This window comes from Grampus griseus (genome assembly GCF_964374135.1).
Source record: "Grampus griseus genome assembly, chromosome: 11".
Taxonomy (NCBI): Eukaryota; Metazoa; Chordata; class Mammalia; order Artiodactyla; family Delphinidae; genus Grampus; species Grampus griseus.
The window spans coordinates 57,110,325-57,138,239 of record NC_139005.1 but is presented as its reverse complement, the minus strand read 5'-3'; the positions used below and the strand labels follow the sequence as shown (position 1 = coordinate 57,138,239).

General features: G+C 37.3%; 1 protein-coding gene across 1 annotated transcript; it reads left to right on the top strand.

Annotated features, from left to right (window-relative positions):
- On the top strand, nt 1-27,915 carry TSPAN8 (tetraspanin 8; the record flags this gene model as incomplete). Its single annotated transcript, XM_082666173.1, has 8 exons — nt 1-60; nt 7,689-7,751; nt 13,576-13,713; nt 15,391-15,465; nt 15,565-15,666; nt 19,586-19,720; nt 23,072-23,155; nt 27,787-27,915. 8 exons carry the CDS (start codon nt 1-3, stop codon nt 27,838-27,840), a joined length of 711 nt encoding a protein of 236 aa, XP_082522299.1. The 3' UTR covers nt 27,841-27,915.

The following is a 27,915-nucleotide window of genomic DNA, read 5'->3' as shown; positions in this document are numbered from 1 at the left end:
ATGGCAGGTGTGAGTGTCTGTATAAAATATTCTATGTTTATCTTCAACTTCGTGTCCTGGGTGAGTGTTTTTCTTGTAATGATCAATTTTATGCAAGAAAGGGGATCTTGATATCATAAATATCATAAATGAGAACAGACTCTGCACTAGAGAAACAGAAGAGGAGGAGAGTGTATTTTCCATTTACTTGTTTGGATGTGTTTGTTCTTTCTTTGGTTATTTCAGTAATTGAAAATGAGCCAATGACTCAAAAAAGTGCACTTCGGGTTCTGTGGGGGTAAACATTTCATAAATGTTTTGATATTGTTACAAAACAATCACAGAGGGAAAAAAATACCCCTTAACTAAAAGACAATTCTTAGTTGTATATCATTCAGGCCTCCCTAGTTTAAGGACCCTGTGGGAAAAATCTGATTTGATTCCATTTGGAGCCTAGCTCCTAAATTCTAACCTTTACATCTGGGTTTGAAACAGGTGAATGGTGGGGTGTGATGAGAAAGACGTGAGAAGAGGATCATTTTCAGAGATCCAAAGAAGAAACAATGGTCATGCTAAACTTTAAAGAGAAACAGTAAAGTTACTTAATCATGGAAAGATTAAACTAAGGCACTAGTTTTGTATCAGAAGTTTAAAGTTAGTATTTTGATGTGTCATTGCCCCATCTTTTAATCAACAGGGTTTGTGTTTTAGCCAGCTCTTATGTTTCTCTTGAAAGTCTGTAGACATAAGAAATAACAAATAAATTGATAAGCAAAATCTAACATTGGAAAGTTGAAAACTGAAACATGGAAAGGCAAAGTGGTTAAGGGATGTTGGATGTTGGGATGTTCGAAAATTGATGTTATCGTTTGTAATATAAATGATGCAATTAAAGATTGTTCAAAAGTAAGTCAGTAGAAATAGCCCAAAATACTTAAATAAAAAATTATTTTGTGTACTGGATTAAAAAATGGCTTATGCAGTATAAGCAGGAGAAAGTTCTGGTTTTGTTTTTTACCTGGTTATCTTTAGTAAACAGGCAGCTGGTATCTACATGTTGGTAAATTTCTGTCCTGTTAAAATAATGATGTACCTAGCTAAACTTAAATAGATGAATATAGTCTTATTGTCTAGAATGACTTTCCATTCAATGTCAGTAGCCCTAATGAGTACAAGTGATATATATTGGTAAAGTAAGTAAGTAAGTGAGACTATAAATGAATAAAATAAGAAAGGTTTGTTCTTCGTACTTCCTCTTTTCCTTAGAAAAATGGGCTGCTTTTGCAAATACTAAATGAAGCTCATGAATATATGCCAGAGTTTAAAAGTTTGTTCTGATAAATTTCTTCCCTTGAAATATTTAAAATTGGTTAAACATTGAGATTAGAATATAAACAAAGAAATTCCTATGTACTTTGGTTGGTTTTGCTTTTAACTTTTTATTGTGGAGAACCTCAAACATTCACAAAATAGAAAAGGATAATCAACCCCGTCATCCAGCCCCCAAAGCCATGAAACCGTGGCCAATCTTTCCCGGTCCATATTCTCATCCACTTTCCCCACTCCATGTTATTTTGAAGCAAATCCTGGATATACTATTTCATCTGTAAATACTTTAGTGTATATTTCTAAAAGACAAATAATTCTTTTTTTGAAAAAATGTATCCACGATGTCATCACACTAAAAACTTAATAAGAATTTTAAAACTGATTATCAAGTGTCTATCCAGGGTTCAAATTTCCAATTGCCTCACAAATGTTCCTCTTTGAATCCGAATACAAACAAGGTCCACGACTGTGATTGATTGGTTGATATATCTTTTATGTCAACTTTCATCTTTAGGTTCTCCATCCATCTTCATCTTTCCCCCACCCGGGAAGTTTTATGTACTTGTGTGTTTGGTTTGTCCTATTGCATTTTCTGTGATCTGGATTTTGCTATTTGCATACCCACGGTATAGTTTAACATGTTCCCTTGTCTTCTGTGTTATCTCTAACTTAGTAGTTGCACTTGGCAGTTTGATAAGATTCAGGATATTATTTCGGGGGATGGGGCACAACTAGCTTATAAGTGATATTTTGTTCTTTCATCAAGAGGTGTATACTGTCTGACCATCTCACTTTTTGTGATGTTAGTAGCTATTGATGCTTAAGAACCTCAACCCATCAGTTCACTGAGTTTCAAACTGGTGACATACTATTTCTATCATTTTCTTCCTTTACTAGCTGGAATACTTTCAATAAGGAGAGATTTAGCATTTACTAATTGGTTACCATTAGTGCCCAGTTTTTATTTTTTAAGAAAGGCAGCATAAATGTTTCTTACTCTTTTTTTTTTTTTTTTTTCTGGTACTCAGGCCTCTCACTGTTGTGGCCTCTCCCGTTGTGGAGCACAGGCTCCGGACGCGCAGGCTCAGCGGCCATGGCTCACGGGCCCAGCCGCTCCGCGGCATGTGGGATCTTCCCGTACCGGGGCACGAACCTGTGTCCCCTGCATCAGCAGGCGGACTCTCAACCACTGCACCACCAGGGAAGCCCTGTTTCTTACTCTTTACTCAACAGATTTCAAAATGATGAGTTTATTTTCTGGTATCATACAACGGTGATAAGCAAGTATTTCTTTAAATATCCTTATGAAATAATAGATTTAAATACCATCACAGTTCTTATCCTCGTTGATGTGCAATTTATTCCATTTTTGGCCAGTGGGAGAGTCTTCAAGTTGGCTCCTGAGTCCTTTTGATGTGACCCTAATAACTTTGATAACTTCTTCACTATTTGGGATGATAAGATGTTCCAGGCTCACTTCCCTATTTCCTGCCCCAGACCTGGAATCAGCATTTCTCCAAGAAGTCTTGATATCTGTTTCTAAAAAGCTGCAACCATTGTCTCTTTATGATGCAGAATATATATGGGCCATTTAAACAAACCAAAATATAAATATGCTAATAAATGCATGGCTTCTACTTTAATAACCTCTCAATGTCTTCAAACTAGTCGCAATCCTCAAATTATGAAATAGTCAAAATATATCCATGTTGTATAAAAACAGCATACAAAGTGTTGATGGCTGTTATAAATACATCAGAGGTCAGTATTTCATTAAATAGCTAATGAATAGCTATTCAGTAGCTAATAGGAATTTGAAACAGATCTGAATTTTAAACTGAAATGAAAAAGACAGTCTAGGAAAGGGGTATGTTATAGGCTCAGGATTATAAATTTGATATAAGAGTACAAGGTGAGTTGTAGACATCTGTACAATACTGTACCCAGTCATTGTTACTGCTTTCCTGGAGAGCTCTGATTATTTTATGGTTACCGTTATCTCTGTTTTTCTGATAATGAAGTCTTTCTGATGCCACGGATTTCAGTTCGATATTTCTGACTTCCCTTAAAAGGCCTTGTTCTTCCCATCAGCATAGTGATGGGAAGGGACCTATAATCTTTATATGAGACATCTTGAGTAAGAGCAACAGTTGTAAAGACCAATGATAACTTCTCAGCCAACAGGTGACATCCATATTTTCATTCAAAAGTTAGAGCAGGAGTCTGTGAGGTTCGGGAACCATTCCTATTTCTACTCTCCCCTCTACTCCCAGCCCAGAGTTCTCAGCTGGAATTTTATAATCCTTCATAGGAAATTAGCAATTTGTCACATTTCTAATGTTTACTTAAGCAAATATTTTACGGTCCCGCTGATGTGGTTTTCTTGTAGACATCCATGGCCTTATGTTTTCAAATGAATTCTTTCTGGTGTAACTTTAGAGAAACTAAGCCTTTGCAAAGTAGGGCCAGATGTTGGAATATCTCTAAAGTATGCATATGGTCATTTAAGCTAAACATACCAGTTTCTTTTGTGAGAGAACTTGAGATATGCCACATAAATACGCAGTGATTTCTATTTGTTAGAATTAGTAATTGAAGAAAAACGTGAGAAAGTAAAAATCATTCCTAATCACTCATGCTAGAGTTTGATGCAAATTAGAGTGAATTAGAGGTGCGGTAGATAATAGGTAAATCATAGGTGCAAAACCTATTTCTCTGAGTCTTGTGTCAAAACAGATAAACTGCCCACATTTTCATATGCTCCTCATAGATAAGTCAGGCATGGGAGTGTTGTGGATGCTTGGAGCGTCTTAGGGGTCTGGGTAAGCATGGAAAACAGGGCCTTTAGCCCACAGATTCAGTGGAACCATTGCCAGAGGCAGAGAGCTGTGGAAAGGCTGGCTCTTTATGAAGGAAAGCAGAGTGACGTAACATTACCAAACCCAAATGGGGGAAGGTGAGAAGGAGACAAGCTGTAAAGCCAAAGGTGTTAGCAACTGAAGGAAGCCAACCATGAAGAGTTTTGAAGAGAGCAGAAGGAAGTCAGGAATTGAGAGAGTTCAAGAACCAGCATTTCAATGTCATCGTTGTATTTTATATGGTACCTGGGACGCTAGATTGGTTGTGCCGAGCGCAATGAAGAGAGTTGAAGCAGAGCAGACATAACTATGAGATGGGATAACTGAAAAATAAGGTGCAATTATATTTCATTCTGATTGATGAAATCCCCCAAGATAGACTTGACTATGGATGAAATGTGTGAATTTTGTAAATACAGTGGTTGCCTGCCACTATGCAGTCAGCTTGGAACTTAAACAGTGACAAAGACACTGGAGCCCAGAGGCTAAGAGCTGAACCTCACCTCCTTCACCACCAGCTGTGTGGCCCTGGGGAAATTGGTTAACCTCTCTGTGCTTTATAGTTCCTTATCTGTAAAAGTGGGATAGTAGTAATATCTACTTCATGGGTTGTTGTGAAGTTTAGATGGTTTAATACATATAAAGAACTCAGAATAATGCTAAGTAAATGTTTAAGAAACAGACATTTCAGCCATCATTGTACAGGCTTTTTTATGAGTCAGGAGTATGAAACCACTCTGCAGTGATGAATAAATTCCAATTTGGATTTTGAAACAGAGGAAGACATAAAATGGCAAGAATTATGATAAGACAGAAATTTTTCTATCATAAATTAGAAGAATGTTGGAAAGTTGATTTTGAAGAAACAGGCAGACTGAGATTCAAATCCTGAATCTACATTTCTTTGTGGCCTGGAACATGTTCCTTGATTTTTCTTTGCCTCAGTCTCTGCACTTGTTAAACGAGGATGGTAATTTTACGCAGCAGGGTCAATGGTGAAGATTAACTAAGATACTTTATGAAAGCCTGTGACCAAGGACTGACACACAATAATAATTCAATTAATGCTGTTTTCCCAATTCCAACAATCGTATTGATTTTTAATTTAAAAATATTGGAATCTGGTGTGATAGTATTTTAGTCCTACTCTTATCCTCCTCTGGCCTCGTGGGGCAAGGAATCTGTGGGGCTGGAGGGAGATGCTCACCCTGAGTCTGGCCTCCACTTTGGGTACTTATCTCTAAATACAGCCACATTGGGGATTAGGGTTTCAACATATGAATTTAGGGGCACATAATTCAGTCCATAGCATATTCATAAGCAAACATCAATTACGTAATTTCTTAGAATGCTGGCTCAGACCAACTGCATCCTAATTTCATAAAAAGAAGGATGTTCCATGAGAGCTGAATGGCAACAACAGTGACTTTCTTCAAAGAGAAACCAGAAAGGGGTAGTGGGGAGTAGGCCTAGTAAGTTCTGCAGTGTCCACTGATGGCTGGGGACCTAACCTAACCCCCTAACCTGGGGGCCTAACACATCAGCTAATTTCCTTGTACAACTTTATCAACAGAAAGAAGGACATACCTAGATGCTTATTTCTTAATTCATACTCCAAATTATTTAAAACATTATAAAAAGATCAGGGGCAAACCCTTAAAGCCAAACTGGAGAAAGGACTCAAAGAACAATTATGATGATCAATCTTATAACAATTGGGATAAAACAGGTTAGTATCAATCATGGCTCTACACTGATTGTTCTTGATAGAAAACCAATTACTTTTAATTAATTTAATTAGCAAATTATGATACATTTCTTAAAATATTCTCATCGATAGTTTTATAAAAACATCAGATTAAGATGCTAATCATAATAGCTATTCAGATAATGTTATTTTCATTTAAACCTGAAAGCCAGAGTGACTATTAAGACAAACAATGTAAATCTACCTATGAAAGGAGAAAAAAAGAGAAAGAAAAATATCAGTGAACAAATTGGAAAAACAAAAAATCCAACTGTTATAAAATGACTGAAAATCACAGAGGGTCTCATTATCATTTGATATAAATTCTTGCAGGTTTATTTATTAACAAAGAACCACTAAAATGAGCATTTATCTCCATCTGCAAATGAAATTAGGATTTAGTGGAAAAGAGGAAAAGAAATAAGGAGAGTTTTCAGGCTCTAAAGCTGTTTATTCAAAGATTTGCAGTTTATAGTGTGTGCGTGTGCACACCTATAAGATAATTAAGTTGTATAGGTGATTCGGTGATTTGGCAAAGAGCTCTTTGGTAAAAAGCTTTGGTTTTCCATTGCATTTGTTGTTTTGCAGGAGTTGAAGCATGTAGTAAGGGTGGGGCTAGATTAGGAGTGCTGCTGGATTTTCACCATGTGACCGTTGTTATCATTTGGGATTCCAGTTTCTTTAATCTGAAATAAAGGGCTTGAACCTAGATGAATTTTGAGATCTTTTAGGGAGCATAGGTTCAGCTGCTGTTTGCACTCCCTATTCCTTTCACAAAAGCCCCGACTCTACTCCCAAAGCAAACGTAATGAGAAGCCGTTAAGTGAAACTGCTGTTTGGGGGTTTTGGGCATATGGCCCAACCATACATGAAAGCAATGATACTACAAAGTCATGGGGTTTGGAGGACTCAGGTATTTCTCTGTCAGAGAACCCTAAGGCCAGAATAGTCTAGAAACTCCTCCAGAGTCTACTGCTGTGTCTGGTATGTTACCAAGCTTGTTCTCAACATCTCTATCTAATAATAGATCTTTGATTTTTTTATTTTTTGAGGCCACAACATCTATACCTTAAAAAACAAAACAAAACAAAAACAAAGCTGAAAGACAAGGTTTTTTCTTACATTAAAGTAAAATGTGTTTCACATTTTATGTGTTGGTCTTGGTCCAAATTAAATAATCTGGTAAAGTCATTAAAGGAATTTAAGACTTTAAATACTGTTCCTCATTGTTCCTCTTCTCTTTACTACCTAAAAGAGCTTATTTTTAAAAGAGCTTATTTGGGTACAAAAAGTGTCGTAAACCCTTGTTGCTTAACAGCAAATGTTGTCAAATGTTCTGCTGTTCCCTCTACACCCCGACTTCTTGAATCTTGAAGGAACGTTTGGTGATTAATCAGTTATTCCCTTCCTTTATGGTCTAAGACAGCTTCTCAAAGACAAACCCAGAGGCCCAATAAGGATATTTTGTCTTTAAACTGTTATTACTTATCTTTTGTATGTTAAAATCTAGCAGAAACGCAGTTAAGAGTTGAAACATGGAAAACCATCTTTCCCCTCCCCTGTAGTGGATGGAAAACAGATTATTCTTATCAAACTTTCCAATTACAACAGAACATTTTAGCAATTATCTACACATAAATATGCCTCATTTATGTCTTTTAGGTTGTAATGGTAGAATTAATGATAAACCATTGTTACCAGATGGCTAGAGGTGCGTGGAATTAGAGTTGTAGTTTATCTTGGGCGTACTCTAACATATTTTCTTTTTTCCGCAGCTATGCGGTGCCTCAATCCTGGCAGTAGCAATTTGGCTACGAGCAGGCAAAGATGGTCCAGAGGTAAGTAAATACAAGTTTCTCCGCTGCCAAAGTAGTTTATTTCTCTTATAATGATGAAAGTAATGACAGTAATAATAATAATAAAAAAATATTTCTATAGCATTTCCTTAACTGCCTCATGTAATCATTTGTGCTGATCTGTGATTTTATAATTTAATTAAATTTAATTAATCAAAATTACCCACTATGTGCCTGGCACTGTGCTAGGCATTGATCAATCCTTCTAGAGAATGGAGAAGATGTTATTCCCCTAATAGGAAGATGGGAATGAAAGAGGAGGCGGGAAGGGGCCAAAGCAGAAATTAGCCTCCTTCGTTATTTGCTGAAGTGCAGCCTGAAGTTATCTAGAGGATATAGACCACCTTGCCTCCCCACCAAGAGCAATTTTTGTACAAGGTATTGACAATAATTTGGCTGATTCCCAAGGTGGGGTAGTGATCCAAAAGAAAAGAAGGTGACAGGTTCTCTTGGAGAAGAAGAATTTGAATCTGTGTTTTAAAGGCAGCAAAGTACAAAGATAGTTGGTAATTACTTGGGGCACTTGGTATTGAGGGTAACCCCTTGTAACAGCAAGAGGCTGGTCACCGGTGTAACTCAGGAGTTGACCGGCAATGTCCAGCCTCCTGACATCAAGATAAGATTAGCATGATCCCCTGTGCCCCACCACACACCGTTCCATGGGTGGCAAAGGTCTTACCAAGATTTCTGTGGGTCTGGAGGAAGTTTAGTTCCTACAATTAATTCTAGCTCTGGTCTTTGGATTCCACACACACTGTCTCTGTTCTGTACCACAGTGTCACAAGTGTGGAAAGATTGTGTGTGTGGTGGGTGGGAGCAGGGTGAGCATGTGGGAGGGTTGGTCTGTCAGTTTCACTTAACACAGTGCCTGGCACCATTTCCTGGCTCCCCTGCTTCCATTCTCCCAGCTCGCTTCTTCCCAGGGGTGTTCCGCCCCGCAAGTTACGATTCTTATCTCACGCAGGGCAGTTACCTTGTTCTTTGTTATCTGGGCTCTTGCCACTATTCAGGCTCACATGTACTCCTAGGGCCCTTTCGAAGTATTTGCCTAAATAAAGTTTCCCTCTCTAAGAGGAATGTTGATTCCTATTTAATAATTATTAAGATATTATTAAAACAGAAATTAAGGTAATGCATTTTCTATTAAAACTTATACCACGGTGCAGTTACATGCCATTGGGCATAGCCTAGTTGAAAGAAATATTAAAAGCAAAAGCAAATTGACATCTGTTCTGATTCCCTTTTTAAAAGGATTGGTTTTTTTGGACTTTTTTTTCTTGCTCTCTCACCGTTTCTCTCCTTCTTTTCCTTCTTTCTTTCCTTCCTTCCTGCCTTTTTTCCCTTCCTTCTCTCCCGTCTCTTTCTTTCTTTTCCCTTTCCTTTCCTTTTTCCCTTTCCCTTTCTTTTATTTTCTCTTCTCTCTTTCCTTTCCTTTTCTTTTTCCTTAAAATTTGCTTTCTACCATTAGAGAACCCAGAGAGTCACAGTGGCAATTCGCTGCCTCTTCATTCTGTGCCTTACCATGGTGAAGAAGTTGAATGGGGCATAGGTGTGGCAATAGTTGGTAACATTCTAGTCCATCAGGATTTCATTTGTTGTTTTATAGTGATATAAATATATCTGTGACTTCTTGATGCCCTTGGACTCTGGGATTTGAGTCCTAGAAGAGTATTTGAAGATTCTTAGAATCATTTAGAAGGTGATGTTTGACGTTGGGACTCATAATTAAGCACAGAGATTAAAAGCTATTGATTTAGATGGTGCTTTGGCCTTTTTGAGATGTGTGTGCAGCCTGTATTTTATTTTTAAATTTTATTTTATTTCTGTTTGATATGGGAACATTTTATTTCCCCCCAGTGCTTCTGGTAAACAAACTTGGTGTTTAGTCTAAGAAATCACACACATTGAATGTATTAAAGAACTGTTGTCCTTGAGAGGGTGTTACTATGAATCTGGGGATAAGAATGATTTAATAGAGCTAGGCAGCATCTTTAGTTACATTTTGACTCTTGTGCTCTGTCAGCCTCTAACCCTAAACAAAAGTCAGTATCTTCCAGGACGATTTTAACCAGCTTGACTTACGTGAAATTGGCTTGATTTATTTTTATTCAAAGTCAGTGACAAAGAATCAAGACTGTGCAGAAAACTGAATTTTACTAGTGGAAAAACAGAGGAAGAAGTTTTAGAAGGAGAAACCTGAGTGCAAACACAGAAAACAAGGATGTCAGGATGTCTTTATGAACATCTTTTAGCAAAGCTTTTGGTGCTAAAGTGTCTCTTAGGGATGCCTTGTTCTCCATCAGGATGAACTCAGCCCTGCAGGAGGCAAAACGTATGCACAACCATCCTTGTCCCAGGAGATCCTTTATAATCCAAAGAAGACCCTCAGCCCTCTCTTCAAAGTTCAGCCGTGTCCCTTCCTGTAGAAATTCTCCCCTTGTTGTAAGACACACAGAGACAGTGTTCATCCAAGACAGCTTTTAAAACTCTGCTGTCTCTCCCCTGGAACAAATACCTGAACTCAGATTTCTATTTCTTTTCTGAATAAGAATAGCCACTTGTTGGGCTGGACTTGAAGCAGTGATCCTCAGGTAGCCAACACATGGCTTTCTGGCCACTCTGGCAGTGGGTCACTCTGCCCAGATCAGTCTCAGAGAAGTGCCTCATTACCTGCCAAATAAGTGCTGGCCGCACTATCCAGGTCTCACTGGTAGGTATTTGACCTACTGTTTCTATATCTGGACTGACTAACCAAGTCTTCATAACTCAGCCATTGAGGCTTAAACTGTCTTAGATAACTTAGGGTTTTCCTGCATTGGCCATAATGTGCGAGTGAAGCAGTCTTTGATGGTGAGTAGAAGAATGGGGTTTCTAATGCTGCTTTTTGGGGTTTTTTTTTGTCATTACCTATTTTGACTCAGTTACCATGCCTGTTTATTAACGAAACTGATTTCTTAGCTCCAGTCTTAACAAGCAAACCAACAACAACAACAACAACAAAACAACCAGAAAACCTGAAAAAGAGACAAAAAGAAAATCTTTAGGACATAACCCAGCTTTCTAAATATGTAAATCGAAACATCATCTGTAAGCATAGACTCTTAGAGACAAAGGAAGCCTTAGGTATCACAGAGGCTGATACCTTTATAAGTGAGAAACTGGAGCCCAGTAGAGTTAGTTGACTGTTCTATGGTTAGAAACTTAGTTATTTATAAAGACTCTGACTGGAATATAGATTTTAGTTTTTAGTGCTCTTACAACTTTAGCATATTCCTTCCTCCTGATTATCAAATAAAGGTTTTGTCTAGGCTATGAGTTGATTTAAAAAGTCTTTAAAAATGTAAAGATCATGAATAGTAGTATGTGTGTGTTTGCTTGTTTTGTTTTTTATTTTGGTATTTCCTGTTAAAGGAGCTAGTCTACATGCTGTGCAGCAGATTCCAAGAGGCAGTCTCTGAGCTAGTGTAAGACCTAGTGTTCTACCTAGAAATAGCCCAGTAGATAGAGGTCATAAGAGGTAGATGGGCTACACATAGCACTCGAATATAACAGAGGAACAAGGTTTCACTTTTTAATTGTGATTTACTTCTGGACATATCTGTAGAGAAAGAGATAGATTGAGGCTAGGTGTTATGAAAGTGATGAAGAGAATACATGTGGGGCAGAAAAGAACCAAATTATGCAGAATGGGTAGCCCAACCCATCGTAATGGGCCCTAGGATATTTTCCACAATATCCCATTACTAAATAGTCAGTCAAAATAAAGAGTCTCTGGAAGACTCTATAGACTATACTTCCTGGGAACAAGGAGATAGACTTGATATGGAATATTAGAAACTAGACTTATCTTATTTTCTTAGTTTAAATTTTTGTTTGTTTTGGCAAATGTATAGACCTATGTAATCACTATTACAATCAAAATGCAAAGCATCTGTATTAACTCATAATATAAGTTCCTTCATGTCCCGTTGCAGTCAGTTCCTTCTTTCCTTTATACTCTGCTCAAAGGCCGCACTGCTCTGATTTCTATCATCATAGCTTAGATTTACCTATTCTTTTTTATTTATTCCCCAAATGGATACTTTTTAAAATTGAAATATAGTTGATTTACAATGTTGTGTTAATTTCTGCTGTACAGCAAAGTGACTCAGTCATGCATATATATTCTTTTTCATATTCTTTTCCATTCTGGTTTATCACAGAATATTGAATATAGTTCCCTGTGCTATACAGTAGGACCTAGTGGTTTATCCATTCTATAGATAATAGTTTACATCTGCTAATACCACATTCCCAGTCCTTCCCTTCTCCACCCCGCTCCCACTTAGCAACCACAAGTCTGTTCTCTATGAGTCTGTTTCTGTTTCATAAAAGTTCATTTGTGTCATATTTTAGATTCCACATATGTTATGTCATATGGTATTTGTCTTTCTCTTTCTGACTTACTTCACTTAATATGATAATCTCTAGGTCCATGCATGTTGCTGCACATAGCATTATTTCATTCTTTTTGATGGCTGAGTAATATTCAATTTTATATATATATATATATATATATATATACACACACACACACACTCACACACACACACACACACACACACACACTACATCGTCTTTATCCATTCATCTGTCTATGGACATTTAGGTTGTTTCCATGTTTTGGCTATTGTAAATAGTGCTGCTATGACCGTAGGGGTGCATATATCTTTTTGAATTGTAGTTTTGTCTGGATATATGCCCAGGAGTGGGATTGCTGGATCATATGACAACTCTATTTTTAGTTTTTTGAGGAACCTCCATACTGTTTACCATAGTAACTGCACCAACTTACATTCCCACCAACGGTGTAGGAGGGTTCCCTTTTCTCCATACCCTCTCTGGCATTTGTTTTTTTGTAAACTTTCTCATGATGACCATTCTGACCTGTGTGAGATGGTACCTCATTGTAGTTTTGATTCACATTTCTCTAATAATTAGCAATGTTGAACATCCTTTCGTGTGCCTGTTAGGCATCTGTATGTCTTCTTTGAAGAAATGTCTATTTAGCTCTTCTGCCCATTTTTTGATTGGGTTGTTTGTTTTTTTTGTTGTTGAGTTGCATGAGCTGTTTGTATATTTTGGAAATTTATCCCTTGTGAGCCGCATTGCCTGCAATATTTTCTTCCATTCCATAGGTTGTCTTTTCATTTTGTTTATGGTTTCCTTTGTTATGCAAAAGCTTGTAAGTTTGATTAGGACCAATTTGTTTATTTTTGCATAGATTTACCTATTCTTGAATGCCATATGAATGGAATCATACAGCAATCACTCTTTTGAATATGGTTTATTTAGCTCAATGAAATGTTTTTGAGATTCACTCATATTGTTGAGTCTATCTGTTTGAGGAACTTAGGCTTTATAATTTAAATAATTAAACTGCCATAAAAACATGCTTTATGATGCTACTGTCAGGTATAAAACACAAAATATGCAAATCAAAGATCACATCATGGGTGAAACTACCGGTCCTTCTAAGCTTTTTAGAATAATTGATGTTTTAAAAGCCTATTTCATTTCTTCCATCCAACGTCCAATATATCATCTTCAAAAAATATAAAATTGGAAACATTATCTGGACAAGTAATACCGCAATAGAATAGAATGTAAGTGCCTTGAAGGCAGGAATTTTTGCTTGTTTACGTCCTTGAGGTATCTCAAGGTCCTAGAACAGGGCCTGGCACAACAGTAGTTACCCAGTGGATATTTGTTGAATAAAAAACATCAAGAAAAGGGATTTTCTGTCATTGATCTTTTTCATTTTCAGATTCTCAGTCCTGGGGCTGCTACCATTAACCCCTATATTGCTGTGAATATCTTGATTGTTGTGGGTGTTACCATCATGATTCTGGGTTTCCTGGGATGCTTTGGTGCCATGAAAGAAAACCAGTTCGTGCTTGTTTTGGTGAGTTTTCCTGACAAATCCCAATACCCAACCTTCAAACTTTAAGGATTATCTCCCATCCCCGTTGTCTGTCAAAAGGACTTGCCAAGATTGATGAAACTCTCTCACTTTTGTTTAGAGGGTTTGGTTGTGGAAGCTAATATATTTATCTTAGATTAGAGGATACTGTGAGAGAAGACAAATTTTAGTTATTCATTCAGTCATTCATTCAATTACTAAGTACCTGCTATGTGCCAGATACTGTGCTAAAAGATACATAGCTATGAAAACAATTAGAACCCATTAGGGAAGACTGACAAGTAAACAATTAGCAACAGTGAAGGTGGCCCAAGAAGAGAAGGGCAAGGATAGAGAAGGGAACTTTCAAGCCAGAAGCAAAAGTGAATAAGGTGTTTGTACGGGTGAGTGTGTGAAGAGCTTTCCAGGGAGAGGACCTGGCAGTACAATGCTAGCATGTTTGGGGAACTGCAAAGCCTTGGGTATGGCTAGAGAGTGCAAGGGCTACTTTCAGTAAATAATGGAAGACGGGTCTGGGTGTGGGCTACAGTCAAATCGTAGTCCATGCTAAGAAAATTGTAAGGGTGTGAGATAATCAAATTTGTCCCTTAGAAAGCTTCAAGGATAGATTGGGTTGGGATAACCCACAGATATTCACTTTTAACACATATACAGTAGAAAATCATAAATGGGTATAGAAAAAAATATTAGAAAAATTCATCAAGTATTTACTAGATAGAAATCTGACATGAGTTTATCAGAGCTCATCTAAACTTGTTTCTCTGATAAAAGTAGTATTGTGTTAGTCCCTGAAAAAATAATTTTTAACTGATGGTTGATTATGAGGGAAGGTAAAGATAGAGTTTTAATGGGACTCTAATAGCATCCCTGGTGGGTTGCTTTTTGATTAATAAGGCTTCATTTGCAATTTGGGGAATTTTTTTTTTTTTTTTTTTTTTTTGCGGTAAGTGGGCCTCTCACTGTTGTGGCCTCTCCCGTTGCGGAGCACAGGCTCCGGACGCGCAGGCTCAGCGGCCACGGTTCACGGGCCCAGCTGCTCCGGGGCATGTGGGATCTCCCCGGACCGGGGCACGAACCCGTGTCCCCTGCATCGGCAGATAGACTCTCAACCACTGCACCACCAGGGAAGCCCCAATTTGGGGAATTTAATTACTTGAAGAATTTGTTTTAACAAAAAAACTAATTTGTGGGATCCTCCAAAAGTAGGATTCAGTAGATCTGAGGCAGATTTCAGGACTCTCTATTTATAACAAGACCCCAGGTGATTCTAATAGTGGTAGAGATGTTGTTTTGTATTCAGTTCTGAAGTTTGTCTTGAAGTTTGAGTTTGTGTTTGATGAAGGACGAGAAAGATCATATTCAAATAACTTCATCTAAGTTTTCAAACTTCCCTCCATTCAACATCATACTGATGCATACAGTCCTATCAGTCGATTTTAGTTTTAACCATTTTCCTTAGTCAGTCTTTGGAGAGAATGTTTCTGAGTAGTAATGACCCCAATTTTGATTCTTGAGGCAAAGGATGGAGTAAATGAAGAGCATGGTTAATACTCCAACTGTAATATGATCCCAACTGCAGAAAGAAGCATGGTGCCAAAATGTCCCTAGATGTTACTGAATGTACTGGGTGTAATATATATTCCTTTTCTTTTCTTTCAGTTTTTCATAGGGTTGATTCTGGTCCTACTTCTGCAAGTGGTGGCAGGTATCGTAGGAGCTACTAACAAATCTAAGGTGTGTACACGTATGATACTTAATAATCTTGGAAAAGTCTGAAAAATTGACATGCTACCTTCTGGCATGAATAATTTAACAATACTTTTCAATTTTCAGACTGAACGTGCTCTTAAAGAGACTCTCCAGACTAATGTACATCTTTTGAGTGCACCCAATGGAAAACCATTCCAGAAAGCCTTTTCTGAAATTCAAGAAAAGGTAATTAGAGTTTGTAAGTTATCTGGAGAGTTGGACGTAGTTCTCTGTTTACTTAATTTTTAACAGGTGTATTCTCTAAAGATTGAAAAACGTCTCTCCCTTCTGCAGATTTTGACTGATTATTCTGTCACTATGCCATAAGAAAAATCCAGGAATATTTCTAATTTTTCCCCACCTTCTTACAAAGTTCTGAGGCAGCATAGGACAGAGATTAAGAAGATATGTTTATGAAAGATTAAGCCTCGATTGAGCCAGATCAATAAGGATTTTAATATTTACCATTTAGAAGGATAGTGTGTTTGGGATGCTTGGAGTTTCTCTCTCTCTCCTTCTCTGCCTCCATGCCCACCCTTCTCTCATAAAATTAATTATAGCTATCATTTATTGCTACTTAGTGTGTACCAGATTTACATTCAGTAGCTCATTTAATTCTCACAACTCTATGAGATGGATAATATCGTTATCCTCATTATCTTTATTAGACAGATGAGGGGATTACGACTTCGAGAGGTCTGACAGCTAACAAGTGATGGGGTTGGAATTTGAATACAGATCTGTCTGACTCACTAATTCTTTTTAAGCAGTACAGTAGCCCTTCCAGTATATATGTATGTATGTATTTACTTTGGCTACTTCACTGTCTTCAGGGTAAAGTAAAAGTTTGGGCAGGTATTGAAGGTATTCTACTACCTGGATCCTACCTAATATTTTAACTTTACTAAATACTACTCCATGAAGAAAGCACTCTAGTCCAACCAGGTTTGTCTTCTCAGGATCTCTTAAACAAATCTGCCTTCCTGTCTCTGCATCATTCCTCATCCTCGGAATGTACTTACTACTTTTCTTTCTTTACAAATACTACATGTGCTTTGAGGTTTGACTAAAGTATTGCTCTATGAAACTCCTCCCAACCACACCTTCTTTACTCAGAATTTCCATCATATTAACTACGTGTAGCATTTATTTCACATATGTCATAGAAATCCTCCTAATCTTAGAGGGGAGCTAGATTTTACAGGACATTTAACCTGACTTCTCATTAATTGAAGTCTTTTATGTTTATGTTCATACACCCTCTAATTAAATATTGAAGAGCTGAAAGTTTGCCCATTTTTGCCCATTCCATCCCATTCCCTTTACATCTAAGTCTGATGATTAATGTGTTCTTTCTTAATTTGAAACAAAATCTTCCTCCCTAGAATTTATATCATTTAGTCTTAGTTCTTCCTTCTGGAATTTCAGAGGAAAAAAAAATCTACTTCTACATATTGCAATTTTTTCTTTGAAAATGGCTTCTCATATGACTTCTAAAAGCTTTGATTTTGAACTTGTTTCTTGAACTATTTATCAGATGACATTTTTTCCCAGAGCATTCCCCAGTTCCTATTTGGATAGACCCCAGCTTGTAAAAATTCTGCTTAAAGCATCATTTCCAGGAGCTGAAACCTGATATGAGTTAGTCTCTGTTTAACTTCCTCTGTGTTGTGTTTTTCCTAGCTCCCCCAGAGCTGTACTCCTTGATCCTCTCTCCTCCAGGATTATTCCCACTTTAGAGTCCAGATTAATCCAAGTTTAAAAGCAGGAAGAATTTAGGCAACTCAGTTTCTCCACTGGGTGGGACCAAGCATCCTTGATCTTCCCTGCTTGCTGATCTAGGGCAAAATGTACTACAGGTAACCACTGGGTCTCTGGGTTGGGTCCTGCATCACACTTGTTGCACGTTGTCCCTGGTATCCAAGGGCTTAGTGCCAACCATAGGGTTTTAAATGTTCTGTTTGATATAGCACAGTTTTGAATTACTTCTGCTCTTGTACACAAATTCTGTGCCTGAAGCTCCTTGCGTTCCCAGGACTATGGTTCTCTTTTATTGTCTATTCTTTTTTTGTTTGTTTGTTTGTTTTAAATGTATATCCACAAGGATTTTCTTTTCTTTTTTTTCGTAATGCCTCTTTGGAAAAAGAATCCTACCCCAGACTCTGGCTAGGTGACCTGGGGCCCCATCACACTGACAATTTGTAGATATTAAGTGGCTTTCTTTTTGGTTTTCAGGGAATTCCCACAGAAATTCTCTGCTAACGTACTAGCGGAATGTGCCTCTCTTGAATTCTTAGTGATGACTACTTGTCTAGAGGTTGTTGTATCATTCACTGAACAGTGCCTTGTTCATCCAACTGCTATCACACTTTCAATGCATCCTGACCAACCTCTTCCCCAGCTGCTCCCACATCTGATCTGGTGACTAGATATTATACCAAGTTTAGCCTTTCTACCTCCTGCTCTGTCTTTTGTAAGTGTGTCTCTATACCTCCCTAAGGAATACTGTATTCCAAAAATGGATTGATCTGTGAGTGTATATAGTGGGACATATTCTTTTTGATCTGGAGTGTCTGTATCAATATCATTCAAGATTATTTAATCAGAAAGAGTGAGCAATTAATTATGTCTACCATGGAAACAAGAAAGGAAGTTGTTTCGAGATTACTCTCTTTGCTAATACTGATTGACCTTGAGACCATCAGAAATCTCCAGCTCTTTGTCACGTGAATGTCTAATGAGTCATACATTTGTGCAAGTAAATCTTTGACCTAAAGCACAAGACTTTATATCTGCCACAGTTGAACCTGTTAGTTTAAGTCCATTGTTTGAACTATTTTTGGAACTCCATTTTGTTCTCCAATGTATTAATCATCACTCCCAGCTCTATATCAACTACAGAGTTGAAAAGACACTTTTTATGTTATCTAAAGTACTGATATCAATGTTGAACAGATCATGTTCATGTTAGAGCACAAAGGAAACAACAACAATAAACACAAAACAAAAACAACAATGATGACAGTTAACACGTGTTGAGTACTTTCTACAAGCCAGGCATTGAGCTAAACAGTTCATATCTTCACATGGGTATTCTATTTTTATCTTTCCAACAACTCTATGAATTAGATACTATCCTTAGCGACTATTATTATCTGTATTTTACAGATGAAGAAACTGTGGCACAGAGAGGTTTAAGTAACATGGGTAACGTGGTCACCAGCCAGTAAGTGTAAGTCCTTTCAATAGCCTACCGTTGCAATGCACTTGAGCCTTAGAAAAACACCCAGTCTTGGTTCTATTTTCTTCAATTTTTTTCTACCTTTCTGCATGAGAAGTTTTCTCTCTAATTAAAGCAAATAGGGCAAGATGAGATAATGACCTCTCTCTTTCATCTAATAATATTATGTGCCATTACTCTGAGTCATTGGGCTTATCCCTTTCTTGTTTTACTTCCCCAAACATGATCACAACTTTCCTTAGTGTTTCGCCATGTTTTGGTTTATTTTGAGCCTTAACCTTCCCGACATTATTCTAAGAGTTTCATTCATCATTTTCACCCCTTAGCTGTTTTACAGATGTCCGTGTAAAATTCAGTCTCATGGAAGGTCCACTAAGCATCTTCTTTGGCCTTTGAGTTGCCTCTCATTCTTTTCCCCCTCTCCTCCAAAAGTGATCAAAGGTCATGAGATAGAAATTTCACTTTTCAAACCTCTCATCTTTTTTGAGTAAAAGTTCTTTAAAGAGACCTTGACTCTCTCATGAACTCTCTGGAAGCTTCTTTTCTAAGACCTAAGAAGCATAAATCTGATTCTGCCCCTCTCTTTTTTCATTAAAAACTAGAAGGTGAGTTTTTTATATTCTCTCCAAGTTCTTCAGACTTTTTCATCTGAAACTCTATTTTTTCCTTCATTAACATGAAGGCCAAAATGGAAGATTCCTTCATTTTTGTTTCTTCATTCAGGGAGTTAAGTGAGGTGACTTATACGATATGCTAGTATAAGAAACATCTTAATAGTGGTTTCGGAAGAATGCGATTCAATGTATTGACAATGTTTTTGTCTTCTCTCGTGACTGTTTTTCATATCTACTTTTCATCAAACAGTTAAAATGTTGTGGTTTGATCAATGGAGCTTCTGATTGGGGAAATAATTTTCAATACTATTACAAGTCATGTGAATGTCCAAGTGCATCAGATTCTTCTTGTACAAAGTATGATGGAAAAACTATTTACAAACAGGTGAGAACAAATCAAATTTGGCACAGTAAGTGCTTCTGTTGTTTTTTTTTTCCCACAATGAAAGTCTCCACAAAATATTAAATTGCAGCAATTACAATGGGAATCATGATATAAAAGTCCCAGGAATTTCCCAAATGAAAAAAAAATCCTTATTTAAAGATAAAAGTAGATATAAAAATGAAAGTATTCTATTTCTTCTATGAGTCTGGCATCATTTAAATTCAACTTTAGTAGATCAAAGAAACATTCTACTGCAAGGGGAGGCAAAGTACAAGCTAACAGATAAAAGTTTATTTTGTCCTATCTTTGGTGACTTTAATCATTATCCTCCTCTATTTTTCTATTTTAACATAGGTCTTAGAAATCTATATTTTCACTTTAATTTTCAAAGTAAAGCTTTCTTTTTCCAATCAAAGTTTCTCTTTCTCAAGTAATTGTATTGGGTGTAAAGAAATAACTTGGGCTTTAGAGGTTTCCGCTCTGGTTGTTAAGTGTACCTACCAATTTGCCTAATTACTGCTCCAATTGAGAAGTTGCCTCATGCCTTTAAAGTCAATTGAAAAACTTGGGGGACTTCCCTGGTGGTCCAGTGGTTACGACTCTGTGCTTCCACTGCAGCGGGCACATCCCTGGTCTGGAAACTAAGATCCCACTTGCCACTTGGTGCAGCCAAAAAAAAAAAGAAAAGAAAAGAAAAGAAAAACTTAGGTTTGTCTTTCATGTGTTGTAGAGATGACATATTTATGTCACTTGCAAATGTTAATATGTGGATGTTATATTTCTTATTATTCCTTAATTCATCAAATATTTATTGACCACTTCCTATGTACTGGCCTTTCACCAACTGCTGGAGACCCATTCCTAAATAGGGCGCAATGTCTGCACTCACAGAGTGAATGCTTTAATAGGGAAGAGAGAAAGATAAGTAGGCAACTTCAATCCAACGAACTATTGGTATTTCTTGGATAGGACCAGGCACAGGATATGATGGGACCCCATTTAACTCAGTCTTTGGGGTTCAAGATACAGCTTCCTGCAGGACATGATATGTCTCTTACCATAGGGCTTTACATAATTTGTTCCTTCTGCCTGGAAGGGAAGTGTACAGAAATGACAGTTGATATGAATGTTTCATTTATTTGCTGTTATTCTTCACTGCTTACTAGGTGTCAGACAGACCCTTGCTGGAATCAGACATGCTTGTGGACCCTCTAGGAGATTATAGGCTAGATGAGAGAGAGATACATGGAAGCTTTTATAGTTCAGTGAGTTAATTTCTGTAATCCCTAAAGAATATTTTCAGTCTAGCATTGGTTTAGTAATGGCTACTGAGGTTAATTATATATTAGGAAATAGGAAGTATCTCAGGGGAAACGTCTCACCTGTTGACTATCACATCCCTTTTACTAATTTTATCAAAATAAAGGAGACTGTTCTGAAGAGAAATTGCTGTTACTAGTATTTAAAGTAACACATGGGGGAGAAGTTATCTACCAGATTACAGAGCTACCATGTCTTTTCATCATCAAAGTAATATCACTAAAAGTTTTCATTATTAATTTTTATATTCCTCCCTACTCTCCTCCTCTCTATGTAATTTTAGTGATGCAATATCCACAAGGAGGAGGGGAAATAACTATGGTGTAAACAAATGGAGTTTCCACTTAGGATAATGAGGAAATTAGTAAATTAAATTGTAGATTGCTATCTGTGTCCTGTTAAAGATTCAACTCAAAGATGTGTTTCCTCAGGATAGATTTTGAAATGCCCTAGCATTATCCTGAAAAATAATAGATATTCCCTCCAAATTCACACATAATTCAGCTGAAGATAGACTTATAGCTGCACCAGTTTCCCAAAAGGAAGATCATAAATTCATGAAAGACTTCCATCTGCCTTGTGTCACTTGCAAGAAGTCTGGAAAAATAAGAAATCTGGAATGTCCATAATTCACGTTTCTCTTTTCCCCTCCCTTTTGCCAAGATAACCTGGTTATGTAGAGGGGGAGGGGGAGAAAACCCCTAAAATATAATGAATGTGACTCAGTAGATACCATTAATCTCATAGTTAATCTTAGATGATGTAATAATTTCCTCTAATGTTTACCACTTTGGATCAGATGAGAATGGAGAAACCCATTACATTCAGGAATGAAGGGGAAGAGACTGTCTTAACCTCATGGAGAACTTTTATTTTATTTAACAAATAGCAATATTTTGTTAGCCCTTTGCACATATAAGACCATCATAGGGATGATATATTTTCTGGCAATACAGACAATAACACTATTACATTGTATATTATTTTTCCATTTTTTAAATTATTCATATAATTTACAATTGTTGAAATTTTTAGGTCTGGTCTAAAATATGTTAAGCTTGAAATTTCATGCTGGTTTGAATAAATGTTTAAAAATGTGGCAGAGAGACAAATTTCTAAATTCTCTTTTTGTCTAAAGTAAGAGCATAACAGTGGACATAATGATTTTTTTTCCTTTTTAAGGTAAAAATAACCCTGACACATATTAAGGGATTTTTGAAAAAAACCTTGTTTTAAAAATGAAAATGTAGGGACTTCCCTGGTGGCTCAGTGGTTAAGAATCCACCTGCCAATGCAGGGAACATGGGTTCGATCCCTGGTCCAGGAAGATGCCACATGCCACGGAGCAACTAAGCCTGTGCACCACAACTACTGAGCCTGCACTCTAGAGTCCGTGAGCCACAACTACTGAGCCCATGTGCCACAACTACTGAGCCCGTGTGCCACAACTACTGAAGCCCGCGTGCCTAGAGTCTGTGCTCTGCAACAAGAGAAGCCATTGCAATGAGAAGCCTGCGCACCGCAACGAACAGTAGCCCCTGCTCGCTGCAACTAGAGAAAGCCCACGAACAGCAACGAAGACCCAACATGACAAAAAATAAATAAAATTTTTTTAAATCATTAAAAAAATGAAAATCTACACTATAATTAGCTGAAACCTCAATGAGGGTACTCTCTGCTGCAGGTTACAAGCCTAAAAAATACACAGTCAAGGTGATAACAGCTCTAAAATGAACAATCAGAAGTTAGGATAAAATGAGTATTTATAACTAAATAGCCCTAGATTCAGTAATTAGGTAGTTGAAGCAAAACTTTGTTCCTCAAATGCTTCCTAATGTATGAACAAACCACAACAGTTATAACCTTTCGGAGCAGGGAAGGAGTTTGGAGTGGCGGGAATAATCCAATTCCTTTCTGTTGAGTATGTTCCTTGATAGCAATGTAAAAAGTTAGCTCAATAAATAAAAATTTGTACTGTACTAAAATAAGGTCAAAATTTGACTAAAGGTAATTTTTTAATGTTTTTAACAGTCATGCTTTTCTTTGATAAGATGCTTATTTTCAAGAAGTCTTTCCATAGTTATTGGACTAGCGTTTGGACTGGCAGCTGTTGAGGTATAGTATTATCTTGCATTATTAATTCTCTGTTTATTCCCTTGTTTGCTCATTAATTTTTCTAACAAATTTTTCTAACAAATCTAAGAGCCAAATAAAAACCAGGTGCTTCAGAAAAGCACTGGGTACCAAGTGCCCAAGGCCCAGCATCTGCCTCTACTGGCCTTGGGTCTGGGGAGGGGATTATCGTCTTAGGAAATTGGCAGGGCAGAAGCTATTATTTCTGAGTGATCTCTCTCCTGGGGGAAGAAGTTGAATTAATTTCCACACAGTTCTTAGTCCCAGATATCCTTTTCCCATTGAAAACTAGCACAAGGGTTAATGTTTCCTGAAGTTAGAAGAAGCACCAAACAAAATAAAAACACAAGCTTTACAAGTTTTTATCCCTCTTTCTGATTTTGAAATAGAAAATAAAAACTGAGCTCAAGAGTGTGGAGAACTGTTCTCCTGCTATTCTAGTCTAGAGAAATCTAACAAGTTCTAAAAACTAGACAGTTGACTTTGATGTTCTCACTGTAAGGACTATGGACTCACTTGGAGAAGTGTTTAAGGACGCTCTGCTTGAGGTTTCTGCATTTACTCTCATCAATTTGATTATTGACTTTGAAAAAAAAATGCTGTATAGGATTTTTATCTTGCTAGACTCTTCTGGCATGGTGTTTTCAGAACCTGAAGGATTTTTTTTTTTTAACGTGGCCTGAAATTCTTTGCAAAAAGATGAAATAAAACTATTTCAGGGAAGTGTTTTTGTAATCATCCCAGATCTTGCTAATTTAGATATCAAGTGAGTCAAATTCACTCACCAGTCCACGTCAGGGCATTGGCAAGAATCCTAACGATGTTAGGTGTCTCCCTAGTTAACGCCTCTGCGGGCTGGTTTGCTCAGCTAAGTGAGTTTTACTTCACTCTCATGAAATATTGTACAACGTTCTCCTTGGGTTTTCTGGTAGCTTTTACCTCTTACTTGTGCCACATCACTGTCAGAGAGTAACTTTAGCTGAGATTGAAGCAATTTAGTGTCCTAAGTGGTCATTTAGGTTACCGGTGGAATTTCTCAGCCAACCATAAGAGAAAGGGCTGGAACTATGAGAAGCAAATTGGGCTATTAAACATGACCTCCTTGTAGCCCAAACGAATAGGTCCAAATATGAAGAATTTTTTGTTGGTAGATGCGGCTGTCTTCCTTTATGTCTGATATATGACCAAAGTCAAATGGTGCTGTGCATTAGGTCTGTTTCTGTCAATTCTACCCACTGTAAAATGTCCTTTGTTTCTCTGCTTTGTAGAGTTTATGCTCTACAAAGAGCATAAACTCTTTTGGGTTTATGCTAATTGGGTTTATGCTAATTTTGGGTTTATGCTAATTTAGAAATATGAGTTAATGGCTGTGGATGTAAGTGAGCAATCACACATATGTACTCACACATCCATAAACTAAAACACACACGTGTTGGTAAAGTAGACTTTAAATGAGCCAGCTTTAAATGAGGTATTCAGGGCTTCCCTGGTGGCGCAGTGGTTAAGAATCTGCCTGCCAACGCAGGGGACACGGGTTTGAGCCCTGGTCTGGGAAGATCCCACATGCCGCGGAGCAACTAAGCCCGTGCGCCACAACTACTGAGCCTGCACTCTAGAGCCTGTGAGCCACAATTACCGAGCCCATGTGCCACAACTAATGAAACCCTTGCGTCTAGAGTCCATGCTCTGCAACAAGAGAAGCCACTGCAATGAGAAGCCCGCGCACCGCAACCAAGAGTAGCCCCTGCTCGCCGCAACTAGATAAAGCCCACATGCAGCAACGATGACCCCAACACAGCCAAAAATAAAATAAGTTTATTAAAAAAAATAATTGAGGTATTCAATGTAAGTGTCAATATAAGTGTCACATTCCATCTTAGACTCAAATTCAGACAATTGACTTTGGCCACAACCCACAGATGCTTTTAAGAAGCTTCTCAAAAGCAAAGCCGGGGAAAAAAGGACATAATCAGCTGGGAAGATTGATGTCTCTCATATCATAGCCAAAGACATTGCCAAGAATCTAAAGACATCTGATGGAAAATAAGATTACAAGAGGAATAGCATTTCAGTATTTTATGAAATTGGTATACTCCATATATATATTTGTTATATATTTAGATATTCTATTGGTTGTTCTAAAGATATATATATATATATATATGAAAATACCTTACTGAAAACCTTTCATAGAGGAATTTTTAGATATAGAATTTACATGGTAATATCACAAACTATAACCATTTCAAGTTATGCCAGTTAAGTGTGATTTGTAGACTTCATGTAGATACGATGGTTGGTTCAAAGAACTGTTTGAAATTTTTTTTTCATTCACTCTCTCAATAGAAAATCTGCCCTCACTCTGGAATTTGAAGAGAAAGAAAAATCATTTTGTATCCCCTCTCATTTTTACTTTAAAAAATAGCTTTGAAAATAGTCTATAGCTAAGGTAGCTATTCTATAAAAACGTATCCAAAAAATGTCCATCAGTCTGTCTTACAGTCTTAATACTGGTTGCCTAACACTTAGGCCCATCTACATTCTCTTTTCCCCAACTTGAAATTCAAGAAAACATAAAGATATATAGACAGAAAAACACTTCTAATAAATATTTTTAAGAAGCAAACAAAGCAAATATCTCCCTGCAGAAAATACACTTAAAACTATCTCCATAGAAAAATATCATATGAAAAAACCCACCCTCTGACGTTTACATCATTGGCGTTAGTCTGTTTAGGCATAGGCTCTGATGGAATGGCCGATGGTTTTTGTCAAGGCTCTGTTAAGAACATATACCTGAGGGATTCTTCTCAGGTAGGATGCTAGAAATCTATGCAAAATGCTTTATTTTGTAAGAAAATGTTATCTATAGACACTGGAATTCTCATTATTCTGCATTAACCAGACTATCATATCTCTCCTTATTTGACTACAGCAACTTACAAGCACAAAAAATGATCAGCACTTTCTCTCCTCACTTTAATTAAGGGAAAAAAAAAAAAGCCATTGACACTGATAGTCACCACTTTGTAGGATAAAAGTTATCCTGACAGGAGGTCCCAGGAATGGACCCAGGAATGGTCCCAGGAATGGAGCAGTTAAAAGAGAGAAAAAATAATTTTACATTTTTTAGATGGCTTCAGAATATGGGGAGCACGTGTACATTACTTAGCAAGTTTATCCTGAGTCTTAGCATACATTACTATAGGATGAATCTCTTTTAATTATTACCTATTTTTACGAACAATGATACATTTTCTTTTCAGAGGCAGTGAAATGCAAGAAAGTATGGTATTAACTGTCTAGTCTGCTGATGCAAGCTGGGCTTCTATTTCACGGATGTGACAGTGAAAGATGATAGCTGCCTTATCCCACTGTTTTGCCCATTTTCGTGATTCTTCCCTGATACTCATCTCCCAGACTTAAGGCTTGGGACCAAAGCAAAAGACTAAATTGTAACATTTTCTCCGGTCATTCAAAAAGAATGACTTTTAGAACATTCTGAATGAAAGTCATTATTTTTGCAAAGAATTGGTGTCAATATTTTTTTTAAGAGTTTTTGACTTGCACTATTTTTAAAGTCTTTATTGAATTTGTTACAATATTGCTTCTGTTTTCTTTTTGGTTTTTTGGCCACGAGGCATGTGGGATCTTAGCTCCCGACCAGGGATCGAGCCCTCATCCCCTGCATTGGAAGACAAAGTCTTAACCACTGGATGGCCAGGGAAGTCCCTCAGTATTTTTTTTTTTTTTTGAAGGAAAAAATATTGGGCAGCAGTTCTCATTTGAAAAGCATTTCCGGGAAAGAATTAGTAAGCAGGACATCTCCGTATAGTAGGAGCGCTGGAGATGACTCAGCATAAACGGCATCTCATCCTCTCCCTGACTCCCCTCAGAGGAGGCTGGTGGAGAGGAAACTTTCTATCTGCAATACACACAGGTTCTGTCATTTCTACATCAAAGCCGCAGCATGCCACTCACCAACTTCAGAGCCAATTAGGGCAAGTGCTGGGGTCCCTCATTCTTGGGAGAGCCACTTAATGAGATGGAAATTATGCCCCAGATTTTCAGCTGTACATTTTCACTTCAAAGGAAATTCCTGAATGATGCCATTCCCCTTCAATTTAGAAGCTTTTTAAGAAAAGGGTTACTTTTTCTTTCATTCCTCTTGGCGATGCCTAAAAATATGGCAAGAGAAATTCTAGACTCCTTGATTTTTATGTGGATGATCTAAACCAGATGATTATAAGCTTTTCATAGAAGCAGTAGGCATCTTTAGACCCAGAGGCCTGAGTCCCCAGAGTTCCATGGCCATGCCCTACAGAAGGGTGTGTGTATTCCAGAAGGGTGGGTTGCTTCAGTGACAGCTGCTACTGCACAATCAAATAGGGCCAGTTAGAGGCAGACTGCTAGCTGAAAACCCTGATTGAAACACAAAAATACTGAGCATTTTCTCAATGTTAGAGTCTCTAATTTCCCAGGAAGAGAGATGACTTAGATAAATAACATTCGAATTGTCAGTAGCCAGAATCTTTTCATATACAATGTTCTTTTTATTTATAATATCTCTAGTGTTTTACTTTAAATTCCATGTTAATCCTCTTATTTTCTAGGTACTTGGTCTGATACTTTCTATTGTCCTGTACTGCCAGATCAGGAAGAAATAAGTCTGTAGATGTGTCAAGTCATCATCGGTCAAACCCCTTTAAAATTTTGTTTTGGATTTGTAACTTTAAATATAT